At 42.2% G+C, this 27,949-nt stretch overlaps 1 protein-coding gene across 5 annotated transcripts; it reads left to right on the top strand.

Annotated features, from left to right (window-relative positions):
* The first annotated feature begins 228 nt into the window (after window positions 1-228).
* On the top strand, window positions 229-6,189 carry ARL14EP (ADP ribosylation factor like GTPase 14 effector protein). 5 transcript variants are annotated; one of them, XM_032188965.1, is made up of 6 exons: window positions 229-293; window positions 805-1,234; window positions 2,259-2,765; window positions 3,750-3,880; window positions 4,638-4,861; window positions 5,628-6,189. In XM_032188965.1, exons 3-6 carry the CDS (start codon window positions 2,343-2,345, stop codon window positions 5,708-5,710), a joined length of 861 nt encoding a protein of 286 aa, XP_032044856.1. In that variant the 5' UTR covers window positions 229-293; window positions 805-1,234; window positions 2,259-2,342; the 3' UTR covers window positions 5,711-6,189. The 5 variants fall into 5 exon arrangements, with proteins under 5 accessions (XP_032044856.1, XP_032044858.1, XP_032044855.1 ...); XM_032188967.1 differs by having other exon boundaries at window positions 805-1,050; XM_032188964.1 differs by having other exon boundaries at window positions 805-921.
* The last annotated feature ends 21,760 nt before the right edge of the window (window positions 6,190-27,949 follow it).

Here is a 27,949-nt window from a genome sequence, read left to right on the forward strand (position 1 = left end):
TGTATTTAAAGCCTTCTTTTAGGCATTGCTAACATCACCACGTTGGAACCCCTCACCTTCTCCACACGAAGAGGCACCGTCCTGACCGCCTCACGCCCCAACGGCCGCGCCTCGCGCCCAGCCCGGCAGCGCGCGCCGAAGGCGGGAACGTGCCGGCCACCCGCTCCCTCCCCGCTCCGCCGGGGGGCGCCGCCGGCCGGAAGCGCCGCTCCGCGCCGAGCTGAGGCGGTGCCGGATGGAAGCGGCCGAGCGGCGCTGAGGCAACGGGGGGCCCGGTGTGGAGGCGCTGGCAGGTAGCGGCGGGTGGCGAGGGGTTTAACGGGCGCGGGGGGGTTGTGGGGTGGCTCCCTGACAGAGAGGGAAGCGCAGGCACGCTGAGGCGGCGCCGCGGTGCGAGCTCGTAAATGTTGCGCTGGCCGTGCCTGCTCGCGGGGCCACAGCCTGGTGCGCTGGGAAGCGGGCACCGAGGAAAAAAAACGTAAAACTTGACCCGCGTCCACTCCTCGTCCTCTGCCCGGAGCATCCGGTGCGCGTCTGAGGAGCTGTGCAAGGCCGAGACTTCAAGGGGAGGTCTTTGTTAGCTGACAGGATACAGAAACCACGGCAAAGAGGAGTTCAGGTCAGCTAGCAATTCAGGACCGGGCTGGTTGTAGTCCTTAAAAACAGTCCTTAAAAAAGGGGTTTCAGTTTTGACCCGAGAAATCAATGTTAAATAAGCCTTAGCTATTAACTTGTTGACTTAAGTCTTTCTGTACAGATAAAGTGGAAAAAAGAAAAACAAAACTAACCTTATTTTCTTTTCAGAATGATACTTGCTTTGCTTCTCAGACTCCGGCGTTTTCACATTGTCCCTCCACGTTCAGGACTCTTAGTGCCTCCGCTGTGCCTGCTGTAGATCTGAAAGCACGAGCATTCATAACAGTAGGCTGAGACACCTGGTTTAAAAATAATTGTTATACTCTGCTCCATCTTGCACAAGATACAAACTTATTCCTTAAAACAAGCTGACTGGTCTAATATAGCCAAGTGTGTCGTTTATATTTGGAACAGGTGAAGCACTCAACAGTAGCATGTCCTGTGCAAAACGTTTAATTGCTGTGCATACGTGGAAGTGTGTTGTGTAACTGCTTCAAATCACCTAGTTTAAAAAACAAACAAACAAAAAAAACTAAAGTGTTACAGTCAAGGGGATTTCTGCTGCAAAAATGCCCTAGGAAGTGACTTTGGGTGTTGTGTAAGGCCTATTAACTTCTTGTTGCTCCGTGATAAGCTTTTGCACTAAAGTTGCTATGTTCCTGTTTCTTTTTACTGGTTAAACTTACACATTTCATGTTATTAGGTTGTGTGTGATGCTGCTTGCTTTTATTTTATTGAAGTAGCATCCTGGTCTGTCTCTTTCTGTTAGGCAACTGGCTGATATCTTCATTGATTAAAAAGATGTTAGAACCAATAACTGTGCTTTTTCATTTCTCTGATTTTTGGCTTTGCAGAGTAGCGTATAGGTGAACATTACAATCCCAGTTAGGTCATAGTCACATTAAGGCTTTCAGAGGTTTTGGAAGGCAAATTAATTCCTTTTTTGGGTAGAATGTTTTTCCCATTTTGTTATGGTAGAAAATAGCACAAGATTGGCTCAGGCTCTTATTTTTAGGGCTAGCACTGGACTTGCAACAAGCGTTGGCATGGGCAAAACCAGTCTGCAATAGCTAGCTTTATTTTTTGTAGTTGTTTTTGCGTTCAAGTAACTTTAAATGACTGCTCAATATTCTTAGTATTTACACAGAACTCAGGTGGAAAGAGCTGCATGCATAGGCCAAATGACCAGAAAAACTGCACACATGCAGAGCTACCACTCTTCACATATACCGTGGGCTGATGTTTCTTGGAAAGGCTCAGGGGCATTCTCTGTGCATTGACTTGCTCCTGTTCAGGAAACTGGTGTCTGGAGCAGGCTCCCGTCTGAGCAACTCGTCCACCTCACACCTCCCTTCCAGATTGCCTTTGAGAAAGCAATGCTGCTACTAGCGTAAACATTTTGAATCAATACTTACAATGGCTGGAACAAATTGCCTCTGAAGGGAGTATAAAATGCATGGCTTAATTCTAAAATGACATTCAGTGTATTTTTAGTCTTACCTAGACTGGAAGGATATAGTACAATTTCTTTAAATGTATTTTAAGCTACTTAAACCTAGTCTGTCAAGCTTACAGGTAAAGGTTTGCAGCACAAATCTGATTGATTTTAATGCTTTCTCTAGGGTGATCTTCACAGAAACTACTAGAGACTTCAGAGAAGTCATTTTAGGCCAAATAAGTGAAATAAGTTGTTCTGATAAAGTAAAATGGATCCTTGTTCAGTTGGAGTTCAGCTTCAAGCTGCCAATGAATGTCATAAGACCTATTACACCCGTCACACTGGCTTCAAGACTAAGCAAGATATATCATCATCTGATCTACTGTTACTTCAGCTTAGGACTGGAATGTCCCTTTCAGAGAACAACACTATCTGCTTCCATCACGCAAAAATCTACATTGAAAGATTTGAAGACTTGCAAAAGTCATGTTGTGATCCCTTTAACATGCACAGAAAGCTGTCAAAGAAAAACTTGCGTGCAATTGACTTAGATGACGCAACTTTTCTAAGTGCCAAGTTTGGAAGACAGTTTGTACCTGGCTGGAAGCTTTGTCCTAAATGCATGCAGGTCATAAATGGAAGCGTGGATGTCGAATCTGAGGAGCGCCAAAGAAGAAAACTTGATTCGGACGTATGTATATGGATCAGTTTTCCCACTCCCTCTAAATTCTGAAAACTATTGGAACTGGGCTTCATTCAGTGCTACATAAACATTTTTTTAATAGAATTATGAAAGGGTGTAGTCTTCTTGATGCATGGTAATTTACTGTATTTAATCCTTTACTTGAAGGACTGCTCGGTGAAATGAGTGCATACACACATTCCACTTGTTTTACCTTAAAAATCCTCTTCCCTAATTAAATATTGTGGCCTTGATAATTAAAGTAACTACACGTACCAGGGTGACTTACTCCTTTAAGATTATGTAAGTACCAGACTGCTGCTAGTATTTTAAGCTGTTACTCAAGCCTTGCAAAAAGCAAGCAAACTGAACACTGCGAAAGGTTGCTTCTAAGGATGTTGAGATAAACTTTATTTAGTCTCCAGTTTTAAAAACATCCACTGTTTCTAGCAGTTTGTTACCAAGTGGACCTGCTTTGAGACGAATTAAGTGTACTCTGGTGTGGTGTCTGAATGGCGAAGGCCACGGTGTCTGTTCAGGGGAACTGGTGTGGGAGGGTGACACTTCAAGTACTGAAATCAGAATACAGCTTGTACATTTTTGGATGCTTTGTTCAAGAAGTTTGCGGGTGTGGGAAACAAAATCAGCAAGAGCTCATCCTCATGTGCTCTATAGTAAAACAGCATTTGAGCAGCAGCTATCCAGCTATATTTCTCAATATGCCTATCAGCGTCCGATCACGACACTGATGGCAGGGGGGAGGGAAGGATGAAGAAATGTGAAAATATTGATTAAAACTACTATAAAGCTTGTGGTAGTATTTTTGAGACTGGTACAGTTCTCCAGTATAACACTTACAACTTAAGTCTTCTCCAATGCTTAGTAAACTGTTGACCTCAACACTAAGTTATTGCAGCAATCTGGGTAAACTGTATATTTTCTTATGAATTTACCTTTGTATTCATAATGAAGTGAGATTTTCTGTCTGTTCAGGGACGTACAGCTAAGGCTCTGAAGTCTCTTCAGTTTGCTAATCCAGGGCGGCAGACTGAATTCACTCCTGAGACCAGTAAGAGGGAAAAAAGAAGGCTGCAATCAAAAACTACATCATTTAATTCAGACAGGTGAGCAGCTTCCTGTATTTACAGGAATTACCTAATTTATAATTAGCTTTATCTTAAAAATAAAGAAATTGATAGTTGATGTCCCTATAACACTAACGTATTCTGTATAGAGGATGTTTTGTTTGTCTGGGGGTAGCTTTTTTGTTTTGAGGGTGTTGAAGGTTACTCACTGATGTAAACAAAACAAGGTAAAATGATAGCAGACAGTCCATATTTCAGATGCTTAAAATACAAACAAGCGTTTTGTTAGGTGTGACAGTACTGCACAGATAATAGATGAAGCTATTAATTTACGCATAAAAATCTGATAATAGATTAAACTTGAATACAGTAAGGTTAAGTACACTTGAAATAATGGAGTTGTCATATTTCAATAAACTCAGTAATTGCACTTCAGAAACAAAAATGTGCAAGTCAAATCCTTACATTTAATTAAGGGAGATCTTCACATCATTTGAAAAGTAATAAAAAGTTAACCTCATAAATATTCCTAAGTGTTATTACTAATAAATATTTGAAGTATTGAAGAAGTAAAAGCTTCCTGTTCCTGAAATGAGTTCAAAAGCACTATACTGGAAATATAATATAAAGCTGGGAAACATTGTCAAGTACATTAACAACTTAAATTAATGCAGTGTTAAAATTAAAAAAAAAAAATCCAAAAAAGCAAACTTCTGTCCACATCTGTTAGCTGCTGGGCATCAAAATGTGTGGATCTTTTTTAACAAGGAAATAAGTGTTGTTTTTCATCATACAGGCAAGTTATACCAGCCAAGAGTAAGGTCTACGATAGCCAGGGACTACTGCTTTACAGTGGGATGGACCTCTGTGACTGTCTTGATGAAGATTGCCTGGGGTGTTTCTATGCTTGCCCAAAATGTGGCTCCAATAAGTGTGGAGCTGAATGTCGCTGTGACCGCAAGTGGCTATATGAGCAGATTGAGATTGAAGGAGGAGAAATCATTCGAAATAAGCACCTTGGTTAGTGCATATGCTTTTTTTTTTTTTTAACCTGGATGTATGATGTTCCATGCTTAAACACAACAGATTAATTATTTTTTTATGAAATCCACTGGAATTTATCACAATCTACATGACTAATGTGCTTTCACATTCAATCCCAGTATGATTATGAAAATTTTCTTAATCATACTACTTGTTGTTGCATTTCTCTCTATCTTGTACTGTCTTGTCATCTAAGTTCTCATTGAACAGTCTTGCACTATAATAACATATAAAGGTGCTATTTTCCTGTGACACATTAGCCACTCACCATCACTTCCTATACTGCTTTTGCCATCTCCGTGTATCCCTCATTTTTCAGAATCTCATGGTTTGGAATTATTTTGTGAAACTCTCCTATTTTAAGTTACCACTGAAGTTATATGCAGTATTAATAAAGCTCTCTCCAGTATTAATAGCGAATGCTACATCTTCTATAGATTACCCCAGCTACATCTGAAAGTCAGTCATTTCCATTTGATTCAAGGGTATTTAGAATAACAGATCCCATCCAAGCTACTGGGATCTGTGATCGAGTTATCCTTATGAATTTAAGAGCCTCACTCTTAAAGTGTTACTTTTCAATGCCTTGACAGCTTAATATGTCAAAGTATTTCATTATGGTACTGTTTGTTTCAGTTGTTACACAGAAACCAATTTTGCTGTATTTGTAATCAGTCTATAATTGGACTGTACGGGTACTTCAACAGCCCTCTCCTCTTTTTTCTTTTTGCTTGTTTTTAAGGTAAAGGTTTACATGCAGCTGAAATGAATTCAAGTATCTGTTCCCAAACTAAGAATATCCAGACTGCTACAAAAAACAGTTGAATTTTTTTGCTTCATACAGCATTTATCTTCAAGAACTTTAAAACTTGCAAAATTACAAGATGTATGGAAATGAGATTTTGTAACTGAAATATTAGTTGACATTTGATGTGTTATTCCCTGGTATTTGTGTTACGTGCTGGATGAACTTTATACTTCTGTGACAGACTTGGAAGACCTGCATGTTTGTTGCATCAGATTTTATTCAAGAATACTCTGAACTGTTGCTTTCTGAAGGCTCTTACTTGGTAAAGTTACATAATCTTGCTATTTGTTTAGAGTATTTTATTTTCTGCTAAGTGTCACAAAGGTTCTCACCCCAAAATCCAAAGTTAGGCTTTGAGTTTTACTGACATCTGCTGGTCCTAGTGAAGTATTGTTTCGTACTACATTTGTTAGGTCTTATATTTGTTATATTTTTATAACTATTTGTTAGTCTATATATTTAGAAAATAAATAGACTCTTTTTTGATCAGAACAAACAATGCATGCTTGTCTCATTAGCCTTGGTTTCCAGCCACAACAATCATCATGCAGATTTTTGCAGATTTTTTCACTCTTTTCCAGGTAGAAACACCAAAATAAGTAATATCTGTGGCTTCCATTACATGCAAATAGCATTTAATACAATTCAATTTGTTGACTTCAAAACATGCTTATCCTAACAGTAGTTTAAGTCACGTGCTTGATCCATATTTGAAACTGTTACAGCTTGTAAATGATTTTGTATTAGATGAAAATACTAATATATTCCTCCATGAAAGGGAGGGGGGAAAGAAAGCCAGTTCAATCTTGTAAGTTTGATGGTGGTTATTTTTTTTATTTTTATTTTTTTTTTACGATCTGACCAGAATCAGCAGTAGCTGTTCTTAACAAGCTTCCATTTGTTGAATAAAACTTATTAACACCTAATCCCATGGTTGGGCTTTTGAATGGCTGAGTGGCTGTTGAATTTCAATGAAGTGAAATGCTTTCAAGTCCACCCATAGCTTAAATTGTCCAGAGCATCCCATTATTAGAACATTTTTCTGCATCTCCATTAAGTCTCTGAAAAGCTAATACAGTCGGTCTCTCACTTTACACTAGTAATGTTGACTTTCCCAAATAAATCACTCAAGTTCTTTTCTAACAAATTGCATAGAACTGCTGTTTGACAGAAAACCTGTAGTAAGTACTGAGCACTGTTAATTGCTGCAGAAGCTAGAAGAAGCATTAGATTTTTCCTGTATAAAGTTTTTTAGTGTTGGCTGTTCAGTTGCCCTACTTACGTATTTTGGACTCTCAGTTACAGAGTACTTCCCTAGCAAGCCTAGCATTCAGCACTGTATTGAGTTGAATATTATGTCTTTATACACTACCATGTCTCCCTGCTGTTTGCATCTGTTAGAGATATACTGTTACAAGTCAAATTTTACCCTCCTGCTAGATTTAAAACTTAGAGCCGTGAATTTCTGACTTACCTGGATGGTTTTACTAAGTTAAACACTAAGTTATTCCGACAGCCTAATACAGAAATTTCATTGGGATCTGAAAGTAACGTTCCCAGTAACTCATATCATCTTTCAGAAGTACTCCAACTAAGCCTATCAAACAGTATGTTCTACTGAATATAGCCAAAAGAAACAAATACTTTCCATAAAAGGCACAGTTCATAATTTTGCTATAACCATTCGCAGCTCTGCCTGCATTAAAGAGAACTTCTTCTTTAAGAGAAGTTAACTTCTGCCCTTGGATATTAATTGCAAAAATTAATGCCTAGACAAACTTCACATATTCAAAAGACAGAAGTCAGTGACAATAGAAATTTGTGGTTTGTGAATAATGCATGTCCCATCGATCAATTTGGTTTTATTAAACAGAAGCTCCAGATATGGGATCTCAAGTACAGTGCTAAATACTGTTTTGGTTTATTTCTCACAGGGAAACTCGCATCAAATTTAGTACATGAGGAACAAGGTGAACATGTAATCACCTATATTAACAGTTACAGAAAAAGCTGATGCTACAAGCTTAATACTTCAAAAAGATCACAGAAAACTCAAAGCATGTCCAGAACAACTGATTACTTTCATGAAGTGAGGCTGACTGAAACCAAGCCTACGAGACAGATACAATGAGGGGGGTGTTTCAGCTAGCTTTCTCAGGAGAAATCTTTTATTGGAAAAGCTAAATACTTTTGCTTCAGATGAGTGTACGAACAAGGACAGGTTCAAGGCCTTAATGTTGTCTAATGTGAGGGAGGAGGCATGGAGGAAAAAGCAGGAAACTGAGTTAAGGTGACAATTGAATGTTCTTTTCAGTCTAGGTGCTATCAATATTAGCCAGAAAAGACCAACAGGCAACTGCACAAGAGCAAACACTGAAATCCCAAAGTGACATAACTACAGAGAAGTTAAATGGTCATGTGCACACCTGTCTTATGCGACAAAAACAGCTACTACTTACCTTGCTAGAATCAGCATTAAAGCCTTTGAGTTCCTCTAGTCTCATGAAAAAACAAGCAAAGCTTCCAGTTTGTTTGTTTCCCACTAATTTTAGGAGGTTACATTTTTAGTTGTATTTATGTCAATAAATACAGAGTTTCAGCATGTTTCAACTAATTTCTCAACAGAATGGAGGATGTACAGACATGTAGTAACTCCGATTTAACATCTTTCCCCCTCACAGCCTAGATAGTATTCCCCAATAATTCTTCAAGAAAACATTTCTGAAGTTTTATTCACATTCATACTGACTTCTAATCAGTTATTGTCCTAATGACAGTGTTTCTTTACTTAAATTGGTTAACCACTTCTCTCCAACTTTACGTTATACACGCTTTTAAATCCCACTAATACTAGAGGAACAGTTTATTAAAAAGACTGTACTTGTATTTAAAGATCTTCAGTTGCATCTTAGACTACCAAAGTGGAAGCCCTGCCCAAACTGTTCTTATGTTCATTCATTGGCTGTATAAATTTCCAATTAACAGCTCTGCTCCAAGCACATATTAAAAGTTCTGTAGGTAGGTGTGAACGACTGTGATTAACGTGTCCCGTTCACTCTGTAGGGGTTCTGTTCAAAACTTACTAACCTGCTTGAGAAGAGCAGCGTTTCAAAGAGCGTTTTTAAAGTTCCTTGCATCCAGCAGAGGGCATCAGCTCCCTGCAAACCTCACCGTTCACTTCTGGTGTGCTGCAGAGGTGTAGCCACTGCCTTTGGGGGCAGAGAGGATTTCCTTGTTGGACAGATTCTGGCACCAAGCCCTAGACAAGAGATGCACAGCCTCCACGTCTGTGAGGCTGAAACATAGCAGACTCGAGCACAAGATTAGCGCTTCATAAGAGAAATGGATATTCTCATGCTCTTTATAGAGGCTTCTCCTCCACCCCTATATATCTTGCTGATTGTTAGTTCTTTCAGTAGAGATCAACCCAACTCTTCACAGATACGTTTCATGATTTACAATGTTCACTATGAAAACTTGACTAAAAGCTTCTATCTCACCATGCTCTTAGAAATCCAGTGCTAGGTATCCGAGAAGCCCATTCATAGCAGGGTTCTGCACTCACTGGCAAAACAGGAGTCTCTCCAACACTCACCGTGCTGCTGCTTCCAGCGTGCGACATGCAGCTGAAGAACTGCACACGCTCCATTTCTCAGAGAAATGTTTGTACTCCAGTGCAGTATTTTACTATGAAATACTAATTTACTCTGACCTATGGGAAAGCTATAGCCACCCAAGCCTCCAGAATGTCCCAACCCCAACACAGCCCTCCTGCCGCACTGTGCATCTCGCCTCATGTTACCCCTTTACCTGCTTCTTCACGTTTCATCAGGAGCTAGTGACCATACCATGCATGCAAGAATATTAAGGACAGCCTCCAGGTAGACTGTGCATCTCTTCCCACAGCCACCTTCCTGTGCTCTGCCCTATTATATCCCCCCAACTCACACACCTGCAGGAGATGCTGTTGATAGAGTGGCAACAGCAGCAGCCAGAAGTACTGCACCAGCTGTTGTAGAGCAAGATAACAGGGGCAGTTGGGACAGGGAAAAATATCTCTGGATCTCCTGTGAAGTGGTGAGAAAACTGCCCTAATTCTTGTCTTCTTCCCCCAGTTCCCTTTAGCAGCCCCGCACACGGGCTCACCAGCAAGTTCAATCTGTCTAGTACACTGCATGACCTGCCCCCGAGTTAGTACACCATTAACAAGCTCAGTTCTCCCTCTCACCCACAGGTGACAGCACTGCTGCCTCTAACCTCCGGAGAGCAAACAGGGAAAGGGATTTAGCATCCCTGCTGAGCCCAGGCTGCAGCCAGATGCTAAAGCAATTCCCTTCAATCATCTTCTGATTTTCTTTGTTATTCTTTTATTTGTTCTTGAATTTTAATTAATAGCATTACTAAATTTAAATTGTTCATTTTGGCTACTAAGTTAGTAGCATGAAGCAGAAAACATCAATTTGTGTATCAAAAAACCAAGATCAAAATAGTTGCAGCGTGCACCAGCTAAGCAATCCAGGTTAGCCACTTACCAGAATCGTTAGAACTTCTGAAAGATAAGTCACTAGAAATTCAAAGATCCTACCCAATTCACAGCCCTTCAGGCGCCCCAGTCTTCTAATAAACTGGATTTAATCATCAAAATACACTCACCACAGTCTAGTCCAGATAGAGAAGAAACAAACATCATAATCTAAGGTATACAGACCCTACAGAGCTATTCCATTAACACAGCTGCTCTGCTTAAAGGTAAAAAATTAGATGTTACTGACTTCCGGTAGTATAATAAAATTCCTAACTTAAGTATTTTTTGTTGAAGTACCTGATTGATCTGCTGGAGTACCAGTCCAGATGTAGTCAAGAAAATGAATTTCTCTCCCCACTTCATCCATTTTCTACTGTAAATGTGAAGGACCAAAAAAAGCCCACAAAAATAACAAACAAAAAAGTCAGACCAATGAGGCAACCCCCATCCCAAGAAAACCTCCTTCCTCCTCCTTCTGTTTTATAACATCTTACTGCTCTGGCAGGTGATTCCCTTGGGCGTTTCCAATCACCTGGGCTGAATCCTACCAGCTGACCTCAATGTTGCTAGAATCTTTCTCCCGACAATCGGCTCTCCTTAACAGTTAACCTTATTAATCAGAGTGATTATACTTCAGGTTACTTTTCACTTACTATCTTTGTGCCGCTTCTTGGGAGTTTGAGCTCAGTCTAAGAAAAGAGAAAATCAGCATTACTGAGTCTGTTAAATACACTTACGTAGTCTGCATAACCTCATGCCAGGCTCCTAAATTGCACAGGCTCCATCAAGCTACAGCCACGGTGTTCCATCAAGCCCACTTGTCTGTATATTTCTCCAGCAATAGCAAGTTTTGCAGTGAGCTCACATGAACAGTCCTGTTGACCTCAATCAAATTCCTCACCTGGGTAGGCAGGCTGAGCAGATAGATCCATTCTACACCAGTGAAAAAGTTTGTATACTGCCCGTTGGAGTTCAGTGTCAGGCCTGGAGACGGGGACAAGACCACCAAACACAGCAAGGTAGAACAGATAGAGGTGGATGTAGCCGTAATAAACTAGCTGGGTACAAAGTACAGAGGAATTAATTACCAGCCAAAAGTCAATTATATCAGTAGGCAAACCCAGAATTTTTCTCAAAAGGTTTTCTTCCTACTGTCATGTTTTGGTTTTGTGTTTATTATTAAAACCAAACAAACAAACAAAAAAGGCACAAATTATCTAACCTCATCTGTGCCAACTATGTTTATGACTCTCCCGTGTTGATTTCTTGTCTGTGAGCTGCTGACTCTCCGGAGTAAAACACAGGGCTGGATCTGTTATGGAGCAAATGAGAATGCAGGGCCGCTGACAAAGGAAATCCATCATAAAAATCACTGCAGAAGATGTCTGCAGCTTCTCCTCCTCCAGGTGCGAGTGAACTGCAGCATCCAGCTTTTCACGCATGCCCCCAGCCTCCCAGCTGGGTACCTCTCCCAAAACAGGCTGATACCCCGAGCCACAGTTTTCCGTGTATGTGGTTTATCCAGCCAGACTAATTGGAGCAGACCTCACAGAAAGACCAAGCACAACTTATGCGGTGTAAGTTGCCACTGATCAGAGTAGATTTGCTTGGATCTCCCGGAGAGGGGTTGAGAAAGAAGACGTGAGGATGCTTTTCATAGCACAGGGTATGACTGAAGGGAACCTGTGTTTCATCGACTTTTATTGACCCTAGCAATTATTCAGTGGTGAACAGTAAGGTCGGAAATTATCCTTCTGCATCTTCTGCTTCAATGTAATCTGAAAGGGCCATTTATCACACAATTACAGCTGGTAGCTGGTCTGATATTTTGATACCAACGTGTGCAACAGCCAGCTCTCCTGAAGGGCTGGAGCTGTGACTCTTCTCCCTCTCGCATCCTTTCTCTTCTCTGACTGCTAATTTCACAACTGGGTTTCTTTTTAAGCTGAATTGAAAACCTTTGCCTAGTTGATGATGCTTTTCACATGTCAGAAATTGCTACTGACATTTCAATTTTGCTTTATTTTTCCCCTTTCTTTCATAGTATTACAGAGAACATTTATATTTGAATAAAAAGCAAATAACGCATGTCAGAGTACGCATCAGGGAACGTCAAATTGTTTTTTTCCAATTACCATTCTATTTCAAATAGGGTAATGCAATTAAAGCATAATTGCTAGAAGTGCAAAGCCAAGGTTATGATCAGAAGTGGTTACCCTTTCACTTTTAAGTCCTGTCTTACTAAATAAACTATTCCTGAGGGGCAAGTTGCTCCACGTAGCTGCAGGTATCCAGAAGCAGCCAACTGTTTGGCACTACCAGCAGAGTGACTACGTGTGTAATGACTGCCATCTCACGAAAGAAAGGCAAATACAGGTGGCTTCACCACTGATCAGCAACGTTCACGCTGCATCCCAAGCTGCCTGCCAGACCAAGCCCCCATCTTTTCTGATGGTGGGCTCCTGGCCATCCCCCTGTGACAACTAGCTGTAGCCACTGGTACCAGCCGAGAGGGATTTCAGGGCAGGGAGTTCGCCTCCGTGGTTCAGCTTCATCATGGGAGGGGTGTTGTGGGAGTCAGGGGTTTTCAAAAATTCAAGGTTCTTTTTGCAGAGTTGCTTTAGTGTCTATGGAGGGAAACGCAGTGCTACTGTGTCCGGCTCGTCCCAGGGTCTGTCTGATGGCAGGCTGGCAGCACGAGGAGTCAAGCTGAGTGAACTGCAGGGAGCTAAAAATGATTTTCACATGACACGAACATCCATCATTAACTAGCATGAAGCATTAATTAGCTTTGCCCTTTGTCTGTCCCCATGTCATTCATTGCTGGTGCCTAGAACACCACAAGGCATGCCGATGGTAGAAAATGGGCTTTTTTCTGCTGGGCACAGAGGAGGCAAATGGGAGAACTGAAAGCCACCTGTGACTATTCGAGAAGTCGTTGCAACGCGAGGGTGCTCCAAGCTTTCGGATGGAGCCGTGGGCTCAGGCCATTTAAGAATCTGAAACTGGTGAAAAATCTGCCCATTTGCAGGGGCTGGCTCGAGGAGCTGGCTGGTGTAACACTTGAACGTCACAAACCATTAGCAAGGTTTTAACAATCTGTTTTAAGTGCTCGAAGTAAAACAGCAATCCTTTATTATTATTTGCTTTATTTGACTGGCAATAGCGCTTAGAAGGGGCCCGGGCTCCCATTCACTACACTTTGAGTCACTATTTTCTGAGGGAGCAAGTGTTCCCATTTTCTGTGACAGTTTTGGTGGGACAGCGAGCCTGGATTCCATTTCGCCTGTCTTCCTCTCTGGTAAGGAGCAGACAAAAAATTCTCCTGTGGCACTTGTGAGTGAAGCGGCCTTCCTCTGCCATGCCAAGCACAGCTGGACCCCATCGAGAGGCTCCTCCAAGCACCCCGCTTCCTAAATAACACCGGGGTGCTTTCGACACCCACCAGCCTTCGGTGACATTAGAGACTGGCTTTGGCGGCCACGAGCTCTCTGGACAAGAAGAGAGACCTGCAGGGACTGCTGCTGTTTGGCCAGAGCTGCCCCGTGAGCTGCAAGCCCAGGCACAGGGCTGGGGCATGGCGGAGCACAGCTGAAAATCTCCCATGCTCAGGTAATGTGAAGCTGGAGGGTGAAGCTGAACACACACAGTTTGTTTTGTAGCACGAACGTAACATTAACATCAGCGTTTAAAAGAAGCTGATACTAATACCTGTTTGTTTCTAGTGCCAGCCTTACTCCAAGGACATTTATCTGGTCACAGACGTGCCATCTCCCCACTGCACCAAGTCCTGCTCCCTGCCCGAAGCAGGAGACCCGGGCACACCAGGAAGCAATGGTCCCCGTGGGACAGACAGACCAAGGAAGAGCAGCTGAGTTAAAGCCTTTCTCTTGTGCCCTGGAGACGCGTCCTTATCTCGATAATTGGAGGAATAATAAATAAATAAATAAAACATCTTATTTAGCCACGTTGCTGTTGTTGGAGTCCTTTGTCTGTAGCACAGGCAGGAAAAACTTCGTGATTGATCAGGAGCGCGCAGGCCCATTTTCTATTAAAGTGTATTAATGCCAGGTTCTGTGCAATTAGTGGAAAGTCAATTCCCATTACTAGTTAACAGTATTGAGTATCTGCTTTCTTTAATAAAAAGCCATGTCCAGCATAAAGACCATAAATCGATAAGCAGCCACTTTCTAAATCTATTCTGTCTCCTCCAAAAACGCAGAGAGAGCAGTGCAGCTCAGAAGACAGAATAGATTTAGGAAAAGAGACCCCTGCCCTCTGAGAGCATAGATGTCTGCCACAGATCCTGATTTCTCACCTACTTCTGAACGGCAGCGTGGCTTCTGCTGTGACTCAGCTCTTCAGAAAACACATTGCTCATGTCTAAAAGCTGTACACATGCAAACTGGTGTTAGAAGTCTTACATTGGCTTCATGGCATCTAAGACCAGGTAGGCTGAAATCCCCCACAGAATGCAGTCTTGGATATTTGACCGCTCCACATGTTGAATACACAGGTACTGCTCTAAGCTGCCCGCGTGTCAGGGGCCAGGGCAGGCAGCTCAGCCGATAGAAGGGTTGTAGCCATGGAGAGGCAGGTGAAAACGCATGCAGGATAACCAGGAGGAGCTAGTTTTTTGCCTTCTGTTACCACTACAATCACTCCCCAGGACGTCCTATGGGTACTTGTGCAAACACAGCCTTTGGGTGGGTAACACACACTACCTGTGGCAGCCCAGGGGCTGAAGGCACCTGGCAGGGTTTGTTTCTTCATTGTAGCCCTGGCTTTCACTTGTGGCCCACAGACCTTTAGAAACCCAAAGGTGGCTTCCCAGAAGTAAAAGCTCTCTCGCTGTTGTCAGAAGCCCTTGATTTGCTAATTGTTTATTTGCAGAACCAGTGAAGAAGGAGAAGAAATGTATAGCATGGAAGATTACACATTACTAAAGAAAATCTATTTTCTTATTTTATAAAGAAGTGAGGAAATGAAGATGTTTTGCCTAATTTAATGATCATTTGCCACACATCTGAGCACCTGAGTTCTTAGTTTGAATGCGTGTAGATGAAATTCAGATACAGAAAAAATTATTTGTAGAAAACTTGATTTTCATACACACATGGACACTATTTTTGTATTTTGATCTAGCCAGGGGACAGAAATCATATTATGAGATTTAATTATGTTATTGTGACTAACAGTTCAAGTTACAAATACAGAGTATTGAAAATGGAAGCAAAATGCAAGCTCTCTGGTAGGTAAACATTTTCTTTTAAATTGACTTAATTTGAATAATGAATAAATTTGAGGAAATTGCAATCTGCTTCTGGAAGTTCCATACAAAGAAAAAGGAGCTAAGCTCATAAGGTGAATTATTAATGTCAGTATATTCGCTTTGCTCCAGTTATTTGTAACGCAGGAAACGCGAGTTGCGCGTGTACGTCATTTTAATATTAATTCAGTTGCCAGCTTCGATCTGAAATAATGAGACAGATCCTCATTCTCTGAGGATTTTTAGCACAAGTGAGATCAATACGGCAAAGCATTGTGCCCAGAGAAAGGCTAAGGACTGAGTGCGACCGCGATACCTGAGGTTGGTGGCTTTCCGACCCTCCTTGATCCTCACCGTGGCATGGCAGAGGCGCCCGTGCACCAGGAGCTGCTCAGCAGGAGCAGGAAGGCGTGTCCGGTCACTGCGGGGTTCAAATGCGTGCTGCGATCGTATCTGGGGTGAGTTTGATCAGGGTCAGCTAGAAGAGGATAAACAAAAGTAAAACATCACGTACTTCAACACAGCTGTGTGCAGCTGCCAGGGCCTGGGCCAGACCCAGGAGCTAATATCCTTGCTGAGACATCCCTGCAGAAGTCGGCATTTCAGTGCGAGCGTTACACAACCTCTCTTTTTTCCATTCACAGCACTTCCTTATTATTCATAAATACAAATTTCCATTCCATCTTTTCACCCTATCTATAAATATCTGCAGTTGCACCAAGTGTAGAAATGAAGTTCTATTAAAGGGAATTGTGAATTACAGCTATATTTTTAGATTTGAGCTTTTTGCTAATTTAGTTTCAGTGTTTCCCAGAAATGCAGGGATTTTAGTACTCGCAGCTGCTAACTGTGTGACAACACCGGGCGCTGAAGCCTTACATTTATACCCCGCACACACACAGGCCCACTGTCACTTCCCAGGCTTTCTTTTATCAGTAAGTATCAGCCTGAAGAGGACCACCTCTGGGACTGAGAAGGTTATCTGGAGCTTCACAGACATGTTCAAATCCAGACAGGACTCAGAGAGTTGTAGAGGAGTCCTTAGCACTGGGAAAGCAACACCTTCCTTCATTTGGTGTCCTGGTTTAGTATCAGGGTGTAAGTAAATGTACTTGCAATGCCCGTGAAACCACCCATTGCAGAAGAGTAACGCCCCCTCCTCACACCTTTGCTACTGATTAAGAAGTGCTCAGAACAAGGTCCTTCATCGCAGCCTCCACGTGGACTCTCATCATGATGCCAGTGGTACAAGGGGCGTGTTTGCAAGACTACGTGCTGGTTTTGTGTACGGCACTGAAATACCATCAGAATATGTTACAACTCTGCTCAATGTACTGAGGCTTTGGTGGGGGTGAGGCTTTGCTGGGTGCATCGCATGACTGACACGGAACCCAGCGTGCTCCTCCAGCTAAGGATCCTGGCACCAACTTGCAAACCAACTGGATTTAAGTCCTAGATGTTGATCTGCAAAATGCCAATGGTTCAAAAAATCTTGAAGGCCATAGCAGAAGAGGCGAGGAGACAGCCTAAATTCTGTTTAGATACTTAAAATGGATTGTGTTTATGTTCCCGTATAGGCTGTCATTGATACAGTCTTGGGGATCAAAGGGAAATAACAGACTAGGATCATTTCACTCTGAAGCAGCCTAAAACAAGGTGAGAATGCCCTTATTTTCACTAAAAACCTGAGAAGAAGTCCCAAGGGAGCAGGCTGATTTGGGTCTTTTCCCCTCTCGGGCAAGGCTGAGCCCCAGCCAGGCCAAGGCCCCTTGTGGCCCCTTGTGGCCTGCTCAGAGACCTCTACAGCATGGCCTTGCTCAGGGTGGGAACAAGTATAATGCACGAGGGAGGAAAATTTGGTCCAAAAACACTTGACCCTGTCTGTATTCACTACAGATATAACTAGGCTCTTGACATTCTAGATGTGAGAAACACAAAGCTTTGAGTATAACTGCGCATATTGCTGGAGCTGACGCTTTTAGATTTTTTAACTAGTGCTGTGCCGCTCTTCCTAGCATCATATGGACATTCATCATTCATTGCGAACAAAATATATGTGGTCTCTTTCTAACAAAATCCAGAAATGCACATTTTATAGGTCTGCTTTTTCTAATACGGAAGGCAGAAATCCATACAGTCTGGAGACTTAAGGTACTGGAAGTAATTTTTCGAAGCGTGATGGTTACCACATTCGCTGTTTCTACCAGCTGCAATGCAGTTTCTCCTCAACATGAGCCCCACACCCAATGGTTAGAATTTGCTGGGCTCAGCCTTACGATGCTAACATGTCAGATCTGTGTGTTCCTGTGAGGACTAATAGTGGTACAAGAAGTAAACATTACTCATCTGGTCCAAAATCTGCTCTCCATGGGACATGTACAGCAGAAACAATAGTGGGAGCTGGCTCTATTCTTGGGGCTTGTTAGAGGCTTGTGCCAAGTCCCCTGGAAGGATCATCTATGAATGTGTGAAAAGAATAGTGGTGTCAGGCAAAATTCAGGTCCAAGTTTCATACTGGGAAAGGCTAGGGACTCTGCTGGGGTTCAATCCAGATCAAAATGACTTTGTATTTAATTCAGAAGGTGCTGTACCAGAGGTGAGGTCACTGCAGAGCTTGGTCCAGCACTTTTCTCACTTATAAGGCTGGCATGTACATACATCTCATATTGTCTTGGGGTAGATCCAGATTTCAAACCGAGCTTGTATTGCTGAGTTGCCCTGCACAGAGCCAAGAAGATGCTGGTTTCTTAAAGGGTGAGAAGATTTTCCTCTTCTTATTTCCTGATTGTGTATTCCCCAGAGGCATCTTAACAGCACAGCCCAGTGCCAAAAATTAAAACTAAAAAAGGACGGGGAGGAGAGGAGGGATGAGAATAACAAGACATACCTGCTGCAGTCCTGGCTGTATATTCCCTCTGTGTCCCACTGACGGTGTCATGTGGAAGGGAAATTGTTCTATCAGTGACTGTGTTAGATTCATGACCCCACCACAACCTTGAATTGGCCTTTAGTTGTCGCTGATGGGAACTGAAGAACAGCTCCTGTCGACATGATTGCTGCTCTCCAATGAATCAGAACACGCAGGGCACAGAGCAGCACATTAAACTAGCAACAGAAATATATCACTGTACTTTTATATAGATGTATTGCTTTTGCCCAGGCATATAAATGATTGGGCTATCCACTTATTTTTTTTCCAAGGACTATAAATTAAAAATAAGCTAAGGGTTTTGAAATTATGTTCTCTCTCCCTCTCCCTCTTTTTTTCCCTCCCCTTCTCTTTTTTTTTTAAGCTGGGAAGCTATTTTAGGTCTACAGTATAACATTTTAAAGGTAATCTTACAGCCTGTGTCTATTTGAGCATCCTTTTTTTTTCTAAAAGAAATCCACTACTGCAGTTCTAGTTCAGGTAATTTAACACTGCAGCGTGATCACAATTACTGCATGCACCCCTGTGCTTCCTTTGCTGCTAATGAACAGGATGCATGTTTTAATTTAATAAGACAAGTATCTTAAATGGCAAAATCTATGGGTGTCACATGTCAGTGTGTGTTTTTTTTTCTTTCCCCTAACAAATATTTCATAAACTAAGATTATTTCAATATACCTTAAGCAAAGGTCACTTTGACTTGAAAGTTAGTTTGATGTATGGCTGCATAATTTAATGTAGTGCCTTCAAAACTGAAATGTTTCACCATTAAATTGCATTTAATTTTTGCAACCTTCTCTGCTTGCCGACTGAATCTTCTTTTTACACCATCCATTTAATTCAGAGATGATATCACCAAACTTGCCATGTAATGCCTGCAGGAGATTGCATTGTGTTTTGTCCATGGGATATTTCCAGCTCCTTGTGTACAGTTTGTCACTCACCAAGTTTACAGCCAGATGCAGAAAAAAATAAGCAAGCTGTTTCCCTTGCCTCCTTCCCCCTTCTTATTTTTTGGGGGGTGAAATGCAGAACAAAAATAATCCAAGAGTCCATTTCTTTATGGTGTAAGACCAAGGCAGGACAGTATCTCAGTTTTTGTTCCAATTGAAAGAAAGCAGCCCTACTGCTCAGCTCTGGAAACCCTTGCACATGCAATCAGCCCCTCGTCATGCCAGCGGAACAACTGACTTGTGTGAGGCAAAGTTTTCCTACAAGGATCTGTGGGACTGAGCCAGTCTTTTTTTAGTTGCTAAGGAAATTTGGTTTTAGGCATGCATCTGTGCATTAGAGTAAATGAATTTGTAATCCACCAACATGCAGCCTGGTCGAAGAAAATAAACTAGCTGGTTACAGCTATTGCCTCTCAACAGAGTCATAGACACTGTGACAGTTCTTATGTGTCTTTTCACTAAATTTTGAATGATTGCATCTTTACTATATACCACTTACTATCAAAGCTAGTAAGGATAAATAAAAACCTGATTGCACTAGATCTGAAAATATTGGTCTTTTTAGAAAATGCTAATGCTAATGTGGTCATTCAACATTTTGAACCTTTTAGCTGACTGCTATCACAGACAGCAACACTTCATCACACCACAGTTTTGACAATAGTTAAAACTTTTAGGCCTTCTGAGCAGCAAGTGCAATATCAAGAGACTGGAAGGCTTTGTAGTGTGGGGAGGGCGTGTAGTACATGAAAGATCGAGCATCTAACTGCCTAGGAACAAGATCTCAGTCCTCTTGCTTGGTTGCCATCTAGCCACTGTGCTTTAATTCTCTAGGTGTTTGATTGTCTATCAATAAATCTTTCTAAATGTTCCTGGCATGGTCAGAGTTAGCTGAGATCTTTAGAGAGCTGTGCACTCCAATACCTAGCTTGTGTTAAAATCCTATCAAGAGCCAGTTAACTCACGGATTATTGGCTGGTGGATGGAGGGGAGCATCTCCTCTTCTTTGTGTTTTCTCAAGAAGGGAAAATGTGATTGTAGGAGAAAGGCTTTCTAGCTGTGATCTCAGTGCAGAGAAACACTTACCTCTCTCTGAAGGAAAGCGGTGAGACAGGGGCTCAGCTTTTTGTCTCCGGCCAGCTCAGGCATTTCTGGGCAGCTCTGTGCTGAGCATGCTGGCTTCCAAAATAGGGATCGGTGACCTCTGGAGCACTGCCCAGAGAAGCTGGCTGTCAAACCTGGGCTGTGGGTTTTAAGGTCCATCAGTCAGACAGAGCAAGCTCTCGGTGACTTCTGTCCCCTTTAGAGCCCATCACAAGGTCCATCCACACAAGTGTGCATCCTTAGGATAAGAGATGCTGACGACTCATTCTCCAGATTATTATTTAAAAAAGCAAAATCATTCTATTCCAAGAAAAAGGTACTTGGTCTGTGGCTGAAGTACCACCCTGAAGCACTTGGCTTCTTTCCCTGGTACACATGCAGTTTGCCACATGGCCTTACGAAAGCCAATTAGCTGCTGCTTGGTTGCCGAGCTGGGGAATTAGGAAGTTTTTTCCTTCCCGTTTTACAGAGCTGCTGTAAGCCTTGACTCTCTAATAGCTTTAACACACACTAATTGTTTACAAATTAACTTTTGAGCATGACTGGTGCTAAATTCTAGACCTAATGAATTTATGTGTCGGAGGGCTCACTCCTAAGCTGCTTTGGGCTGCCAGGGACGTATTGGTACCTGCAGGGGCATTTCTTCCTTTCTGTGTTGCCAGCAGGGTGCTGAGGGATGGTGGTCACCAAGACAAGATGATCTCCAGCAGACCCAGGGACTAGCTGAGTGTTTTCCTTTGGAGGAAAGAAAGAATGAGACCAACCACTGCTGCGAGGCCAGCGAGCCACTGCCAGCTCCTGGCTCTTGTTTTCTTTGTTAAAATTCTGAGTCATTCTCTAATCTAGTCTTAAAAAGGCAAGGAAAAGCTCTTGTGAACTGCCATGGAAAAACAAAATAGCAACAACAAAACCAACAGAAAATGAGAAACTGTCAGAAGCTGCCTGTCCCAAATCGGGGCAGCAGCAGTCAGTGCACAGCACAGCTCCCTGGGACAGTGCTCCACACCCAGGACTGCTTACACTGAGTTGTAGCTCAAATCTTGCCACTGATCGAAAGTGAGGCAAAGTTATCAGCTGCCTTGTAACCCCACCAGTCCACTGAACTCAGATAAACTGAAAATACTTCCACCCCAGAAGTATAACTGGCACCTGAAGGACACATAGAAAGTCATTACTGAAGGGCGCTAACTTTTCTGATAATAAATTAGTTTTCTGACTCCTTGAACACTTTGTCAGCCCAGACGGTAGATTGTTTTATGACACAGGTCTGGCATGCTGTTTGCTTACTGATGTTATGAATGTCTGAGATTTTATTTAGGGTTTAGGTTATCGCCAGACGTTGAGATTGCACAGGGAAAAAAAAAAAATCTTGAAATGTCCTGGGCTGATCTGTTCATCCAGCAGCTCACGTGAAGGGGAAGGTTGACAAATTTCTGATATCAAACCCAGCTGTCAGAACAACACGGGGTAATAGCTGTCCTTGTCAAACGCGCCAATTAATTCACCGGACTGTCAATGGGGGTATAATTGATAGACTCCACAATCTGGCTGAGTAATGAAAGTCGGAAGGATTACTAAGACCATTTCACCTCCTAAGAGATCTTATAACGTAACCTGAGCTGTCAGCGCTGTGATGAGGGATGCTTAGAAAAAAGCAAAACAACAGTTTTTTGCAATGGTAAACAGAGGTTTTCTGTGAATCCTGATTTTAAGGGCAGAAAAAGAATATGTGAAAAGAGAGAAGATGAAACAATGGAATAATATTGTGGAGTGACAGTTTTTTTTCCAAATACTCTCTAAAGCGGAACAGAAAATATAATTAGAATCGTTATTCTCTGAGAATCAGTGTGTTGTGAGGGTCTTTGTTCTAATGAGTGAGTTCTTCCTAAAAGAAAACATGGCCATTGTCTTAAAAGCTGCGGCTGTCAGAAGGCAGAGTCAACTAAACATGCTCATCAGCATAATCCTTTGTCTGATTCAGTAACGTTTGTTAAGAACCCCCCCCCCCACACACACACACACACACACACAAAAAAAAAGCTATTAGAGTTCCCTGACTGCTGTGCTAACTTGTCCTCTTCTGATGTACATTTGTAATAAATTGAGTTCTCTTGGCCTTACAGGGTGATTTTCTCTTAGCCGCTCATTAAAAAAGATAAAGTTTTCTTCTTGTTTTCTTCTTTAGCACTACAGCTCAGAGATCAGGTCGTCAGACCTACAACCAGACCTACTAGAGTGACACGTGCAAGTGAGAACCAGCATATCGAGTCGTCTCTGCCAGTGGGCAAGCACTCATAGCCATGGACAACACCATAATAAAATACAGACTAGAATCTTGACAGAGAAATCCAAAAGCCATACACATTAGAAAGATAATAGCAGGAAAAAAAAAAACAACTGATGTTTGACGAAAAACGTAGAGCAGAACTGATGCTGCCCTTCTGAACCACCACGTCTGCTCCTGCCTGTACAGACAGAAAGGAGGGACAGGAGGGCCTGATCTCCCCATCACCCCTAACACACATCCAAACTTTAATGCAGGAATATATAATGCACCTAAGCTCCCCCAGGGAATGGGGAGGTACATTCCTACAGTGACCCATGAAATTTGTCACAGCCTCTTTCAGCACACTGCACTGGCCTGACTCTGAGATATCACAGCTCTGGGATACTGCAAATCCGCATCATTGAAATGGACTTATGAGGTAGCTGCTTGCCGGAAAGAGCAGGGACAAAGTCAGGCCTGCTCATCTGTGCTCAGGAGTGGTACAAAAGCACGTCAGGGAGCCCAAGGGAGGGAAATAAGCCACCTGGGAATTTAATGCATGCTCTGACACCTTGAAAAAAGAGAAAACCGAGCTTCTAAGATACTTTAGGACAGCATTCTAGGGGGAGGGACCATAGTTTTGTTTTTTTTATGCAGTTCAGGAGGTGACTGAAAAACATTACAACCACTGGCAAAGATGAGAAAAGCAAGTTTAAAAGGACTGCCTGTTCGGGGTAGCCCTGCGCTCTGTGTCCTAGGATTTATGTACTTATGGATGAATTTAATGCTGGGTGATCAAAAGAGTTCAAATAGTGGTTGTATTAATGATTTCAGCATAACCTCTAAATCCCAGGATGGCAGTAGAAATTTTCAGCCTGGTCTTAATCTTCTGACACTTTTTATTAAGAGCTAAATTAAGTGCTGTTGCCTTATGATAAAGGAGCTTACAGGAGTGTTAACCGTGGTATTGTCACTGTAGTGTACGTACACTCCGTGCTCCAAGCTCAATTTCTGGTTATACTCGTTTTCTGGTTAGAAAGTAAATTACTAATGGGAAAATCTCCTGTCTGATATTCTTTCAGCCTTTTTGCTTTGATATTTGATTAATCCCTACTTTATTTTATTATTATTTTTAAATCTTTTTTTATCTGCCTCTCTGAGTTTTGAGAGAGAGGTGCATTGGTGCCTGTATTTGTTAGGGTGTCCCAGGGCAGGAGAAGAGCCTGAGTCCTCAGGTCCATGCAGAGTGCTTTGGCTCACAATTGCCACTCTTTCTTCTGGTCTTCCCAACAAATGATTGGTACCTGCTAAAGATACCCGCAGGGCTAACAGCTCATAAAAGTGTTATGCATTTTGCAGCAAAGACCTACCTTATTCTGGAGTTTAGGTCACATGTGATCTCCGTTTCGTGACCAAGGAAATATTAATATGCCTCAAAGAAATATGAGAATCATCTCACCATTACTCTTTCTCTCTTCCTTCAGGCTGTTCCCTGAAGTATATTGATCTTTAAAGCAGTAGTTTTCTTGAGCCTGTATCAAGAGAGTGCGTCTGAATCACGGACAAAAATAAGTCATGTTCAAAACTGTTCTTACCCCTCCAGACAGCTTATTCATGTCAATCCCCAAAATGCCCAAGTTTCTAAATTAGGGATAGTCTTACCTGCTAATTAAAGGTAATGCCATCCCTAAAGACCAAAATTGTCATCCCTAGTCTTTGTTTTGAAGCTAGAAGGTATCACAGGAACTGATGCTGAGTGTCTTGAGATGAAGGACAGGGGCTTGAGCTGACGTGCTATTGCATTCCTCCCCATACATTACCATGGGGGCTGTTAAGGACCCTCTTAGTGCAGAATCTTACTGATAATACAAAAGCCAGATAACATCTTTTTTGCAGTTCATAGTTTTCATCTGTACCTGCTCAAAGTCCCTGTTGGCTGTTTAGCTTCATGTCTGTGTACTATCTGGGCTCCTAACATAAACCCAAAGCTACAACCGAATGAGAAAAGGTGGGAAAGAAGGAGCGATGCTCATGCTGGTGGCAATCACATCCCATGAGAATCTGCTACAACAGCACTACCAGGCTTTGTGGGTACAAAGCCATGAGAATAACAGAAGTGGAACGAGTGTGAGAACAGCAAGGGAAAAATACTACCACAGACTGGCTGGGAAGCACGGCCACGACAGACTGGGTGAGAAAATAACAGAAGTGAGGGGGGGGGGGGACGACAGAGTACTCCTCCATCCCCACTCCCTCCCGACCTGAGGTTAGTTGATTCCCTGTTTGGTATAAGGTATGTGGCAATAATATCTTAATGTTGTGGCCTTCAGCAAATGCAAGGTTTAAGACTTGAGGGAAAGACATCCATAAATTCTCTGAGTGATGAATGGCTGGCAGTTTCGTTTGAGTACTTTCTGCTGCAGAAATTTAACTTTTTTTTTTTTTTCCAAGGGCATATGCCAGAGAAGAGAATGAGGAGACTTTTTCATCTGAATACTTGCATCTCCATCATGAAGTGGATGTGCTCACCGCGGGCCAGCAGAGCCAGAAGATTTGCACACAGTGCCCCCGAGTCCCAGAGAGGAAGAGTGGGGACACAACCAGGTTCCAGTCTTGGCAGAAGCCTGAGAACGCTGCGATGTGCTTTGCTGGGCAAGGTGGAAGATGTGATGTTCCCAGCTGGCAACCGATGGTAACTTAATACCCGCAGATGGAGGCTGAGGGCGATACGATATTCCCAGCTGGTAGCCAAGGCCTGCCTCGCTGCATTCCCATTTGTACACGCGGCTTCTCCGTACAATGAGAAAGGGTGGGCGAAGTGCAATAAAGCAGCTGGTCTATTAGAAGATAAGCTTTGTGGGGAATAACACAAACATGCAGAATCCCCTTAATCTTAAACTTTATTACCCTAGATAATAGGCTTTGGTAGTGACAACAATCAGTTGAAATGCAGAATTGTCTTGGCTCCCGCGGCACCTGCCGTGTCAGTCAGTCAAAAGCCATCTTCTCCCACACAAAAAGGTGGCTGTTTGGTACAAGCGAGCTACAAGTTTTATTCATTTGTTTTGAAAAGGCAAAGGAAAGCTGGCTACCCGCTCTTTGCGGATTTAAGCGTGCACTCGCTCCAGGGGAAAGGCCAAAGTGCTGTGAAAGCCTGCTGTCTTTCTTTACCTCGGAGGAGAAGGAGCAAGATGTCTTTTGTCTGCTGAAGCCAACATGAAAGAGTGGGGTTGCTGTTCCTGCTCTGAATGAGGTCAAGTTTCCTAATATTCAACCAATGATGAGAACGGGAAACGTGATATCCTTCAGTATAATCTCCATAAGCGCCACTTGCAATATCTTTGACATAAAATTAATTTGGTTATCCACAGCACAATTGTGAAGAAGCATCTCTCATTCTCTTTTTGGGGGAAAACCCAGACCTCAGAAGCTCTATGCACACATGCAATCCCCACTCCTGTAAGTGGGCAGGTACAAGCTTTCGAATGAGAAGGCATTTCGCTCTAAAAATCACCTTGAATTTATTAATATTTCTCTGTCACGTGTGCTTTTGTGAAGTTATTTTCCCCCCACAGCCCTTCTGTCAAAATGTTAGGCAAAAAAAAAAAAAAAAAAACCTGTTTAGTAATATTTCAATACAAACTTTGGTTAAAAGAATAACTACAGGGTGACAGAGGGTAATTTTTAAGTCAGAAGAAATAAAGGCAATTCTAATAATTAAGTGCCAATTATTTCAACTTTTTAAATGTCCTCTAGTGATATTTGCAACAGGCACAAAAAAAAAAAATGCCTAGCAGAACTATACAAAGAAATGGAACAGAAATGGCACCACAGCTTCCCCTGAGGCAGTGGTACCTGATGTGGCCGCCTGCCAGAACTACTGCAAAAGGCAAGAGAGGAGCATAATGCTGTCTGAGTGCAACTGTAGAAGAAATGCTACTTTATCGCCACTGAGTTGCCTTCAAAATTTGTCATCATCTGCTGCGAGCAGTTCCAGGGCTTCTGATGAGCAGCTTTCACGTCCAGAAAGCTTCATCACCCTTTTGGTTTATCAGGACCAAGACATGTTTGCCTTCTTTAGATGGTTCCCCTTCCTCTGCTAGACATAACCAGAACACCTCTGCTTCCTTTGCAATGGTGTATTGATTTTTTTTTCCCTGTCTCTGTTTCCCTAGGGAATTGACTGCACTAGATCAAATTAAGAACAATCTAAGCATTTAATGGGGCTCCTTCGATACAATGAAGTTTGATTGCTGGAAGTTGAAGTTCATGATAATTATTTATGCTGACAGCACCCTCTCAGGCAATAAAAACTGACCCTTTCCTGAAGGTGCCAGTCTCCATCAGGAAATTATTTTCTTTTTGCAGTGCTTTTCTAGTACCCATACTTCTAATTATTAAATATGAGCAAACAATCATAGAACAAAATATACCCTAGTTTCACCAAAAGCACCTGCAGTTTTGAGGTTATCAACAAAACCTTAGACTCTTTGGGTACAGTTCCCAGGTACCCGATAAAATCATTTTGTGATGAGAACTGCAACATTTCTGTATTGTTTTAGGAGCTTGTGCTGAAGACTGCCTACAACCATAACTCTCTGAGCTTACAAATAGGTTAATCTGTGAGCAGATATTTTCTATGAATGGCTGAGAAGTTGAAAACAAATCTCTCTTGCAGCTTCTTGACCTCTGTTAATAAAACTCCCCCTAGCTGAGTATAAAACCAGGCCTGAAGTCAGTGCCTGTGCACATATGTACACATATCCCAAGAACCCAGGTGCCTTAGCTCCTGTGGATGCTTGTCAACATACAAAACATCAGCACACCTTCACTTTTTGGTACATACATACACATAAAATTGAAAACATGATGATGTTTCATATATACAAAATACATACATGAACACACAAATATATATGTTAAGTAGCCTTCCACCTGACTCAGTACAGCTCCTCCAGTTTCAGCAACACTTGTAGTTTTACAGCAGATGCTCTGCTTCAGAAAATGAATCAGGTAAGGGAAAGCAGGCAGGTTTTTTTTATTTTTGTTTTATTTTAAATCTTTCCTTCCTGCCTGGAGCAACAACTACATTTGTCCAGCTCTTCTCTGGAGTGTAACTGTCAAAATATAAAGCATTTTGGGGAAGCTATGGCCTCATGTGTATTTTGCCTTTTTTATGGCCGGGAGAAAAATGAACATGGCTTTAATAC

This window comes from Aythya fuligula, chromosome 5, assembly GCF_009819795.1.
Source record: "Aythya fuligula isolate bAytFul2 chromosome 5, bAytFul2.pri, whole genome shotgun sequence".
Classification (NCBI taxonomy): domain Eukaryota; kingdom Metazoa; phylum Chordata; class Aves; order Anseriformes; family Anatidae; genus Aythya; species Aythya fuligula.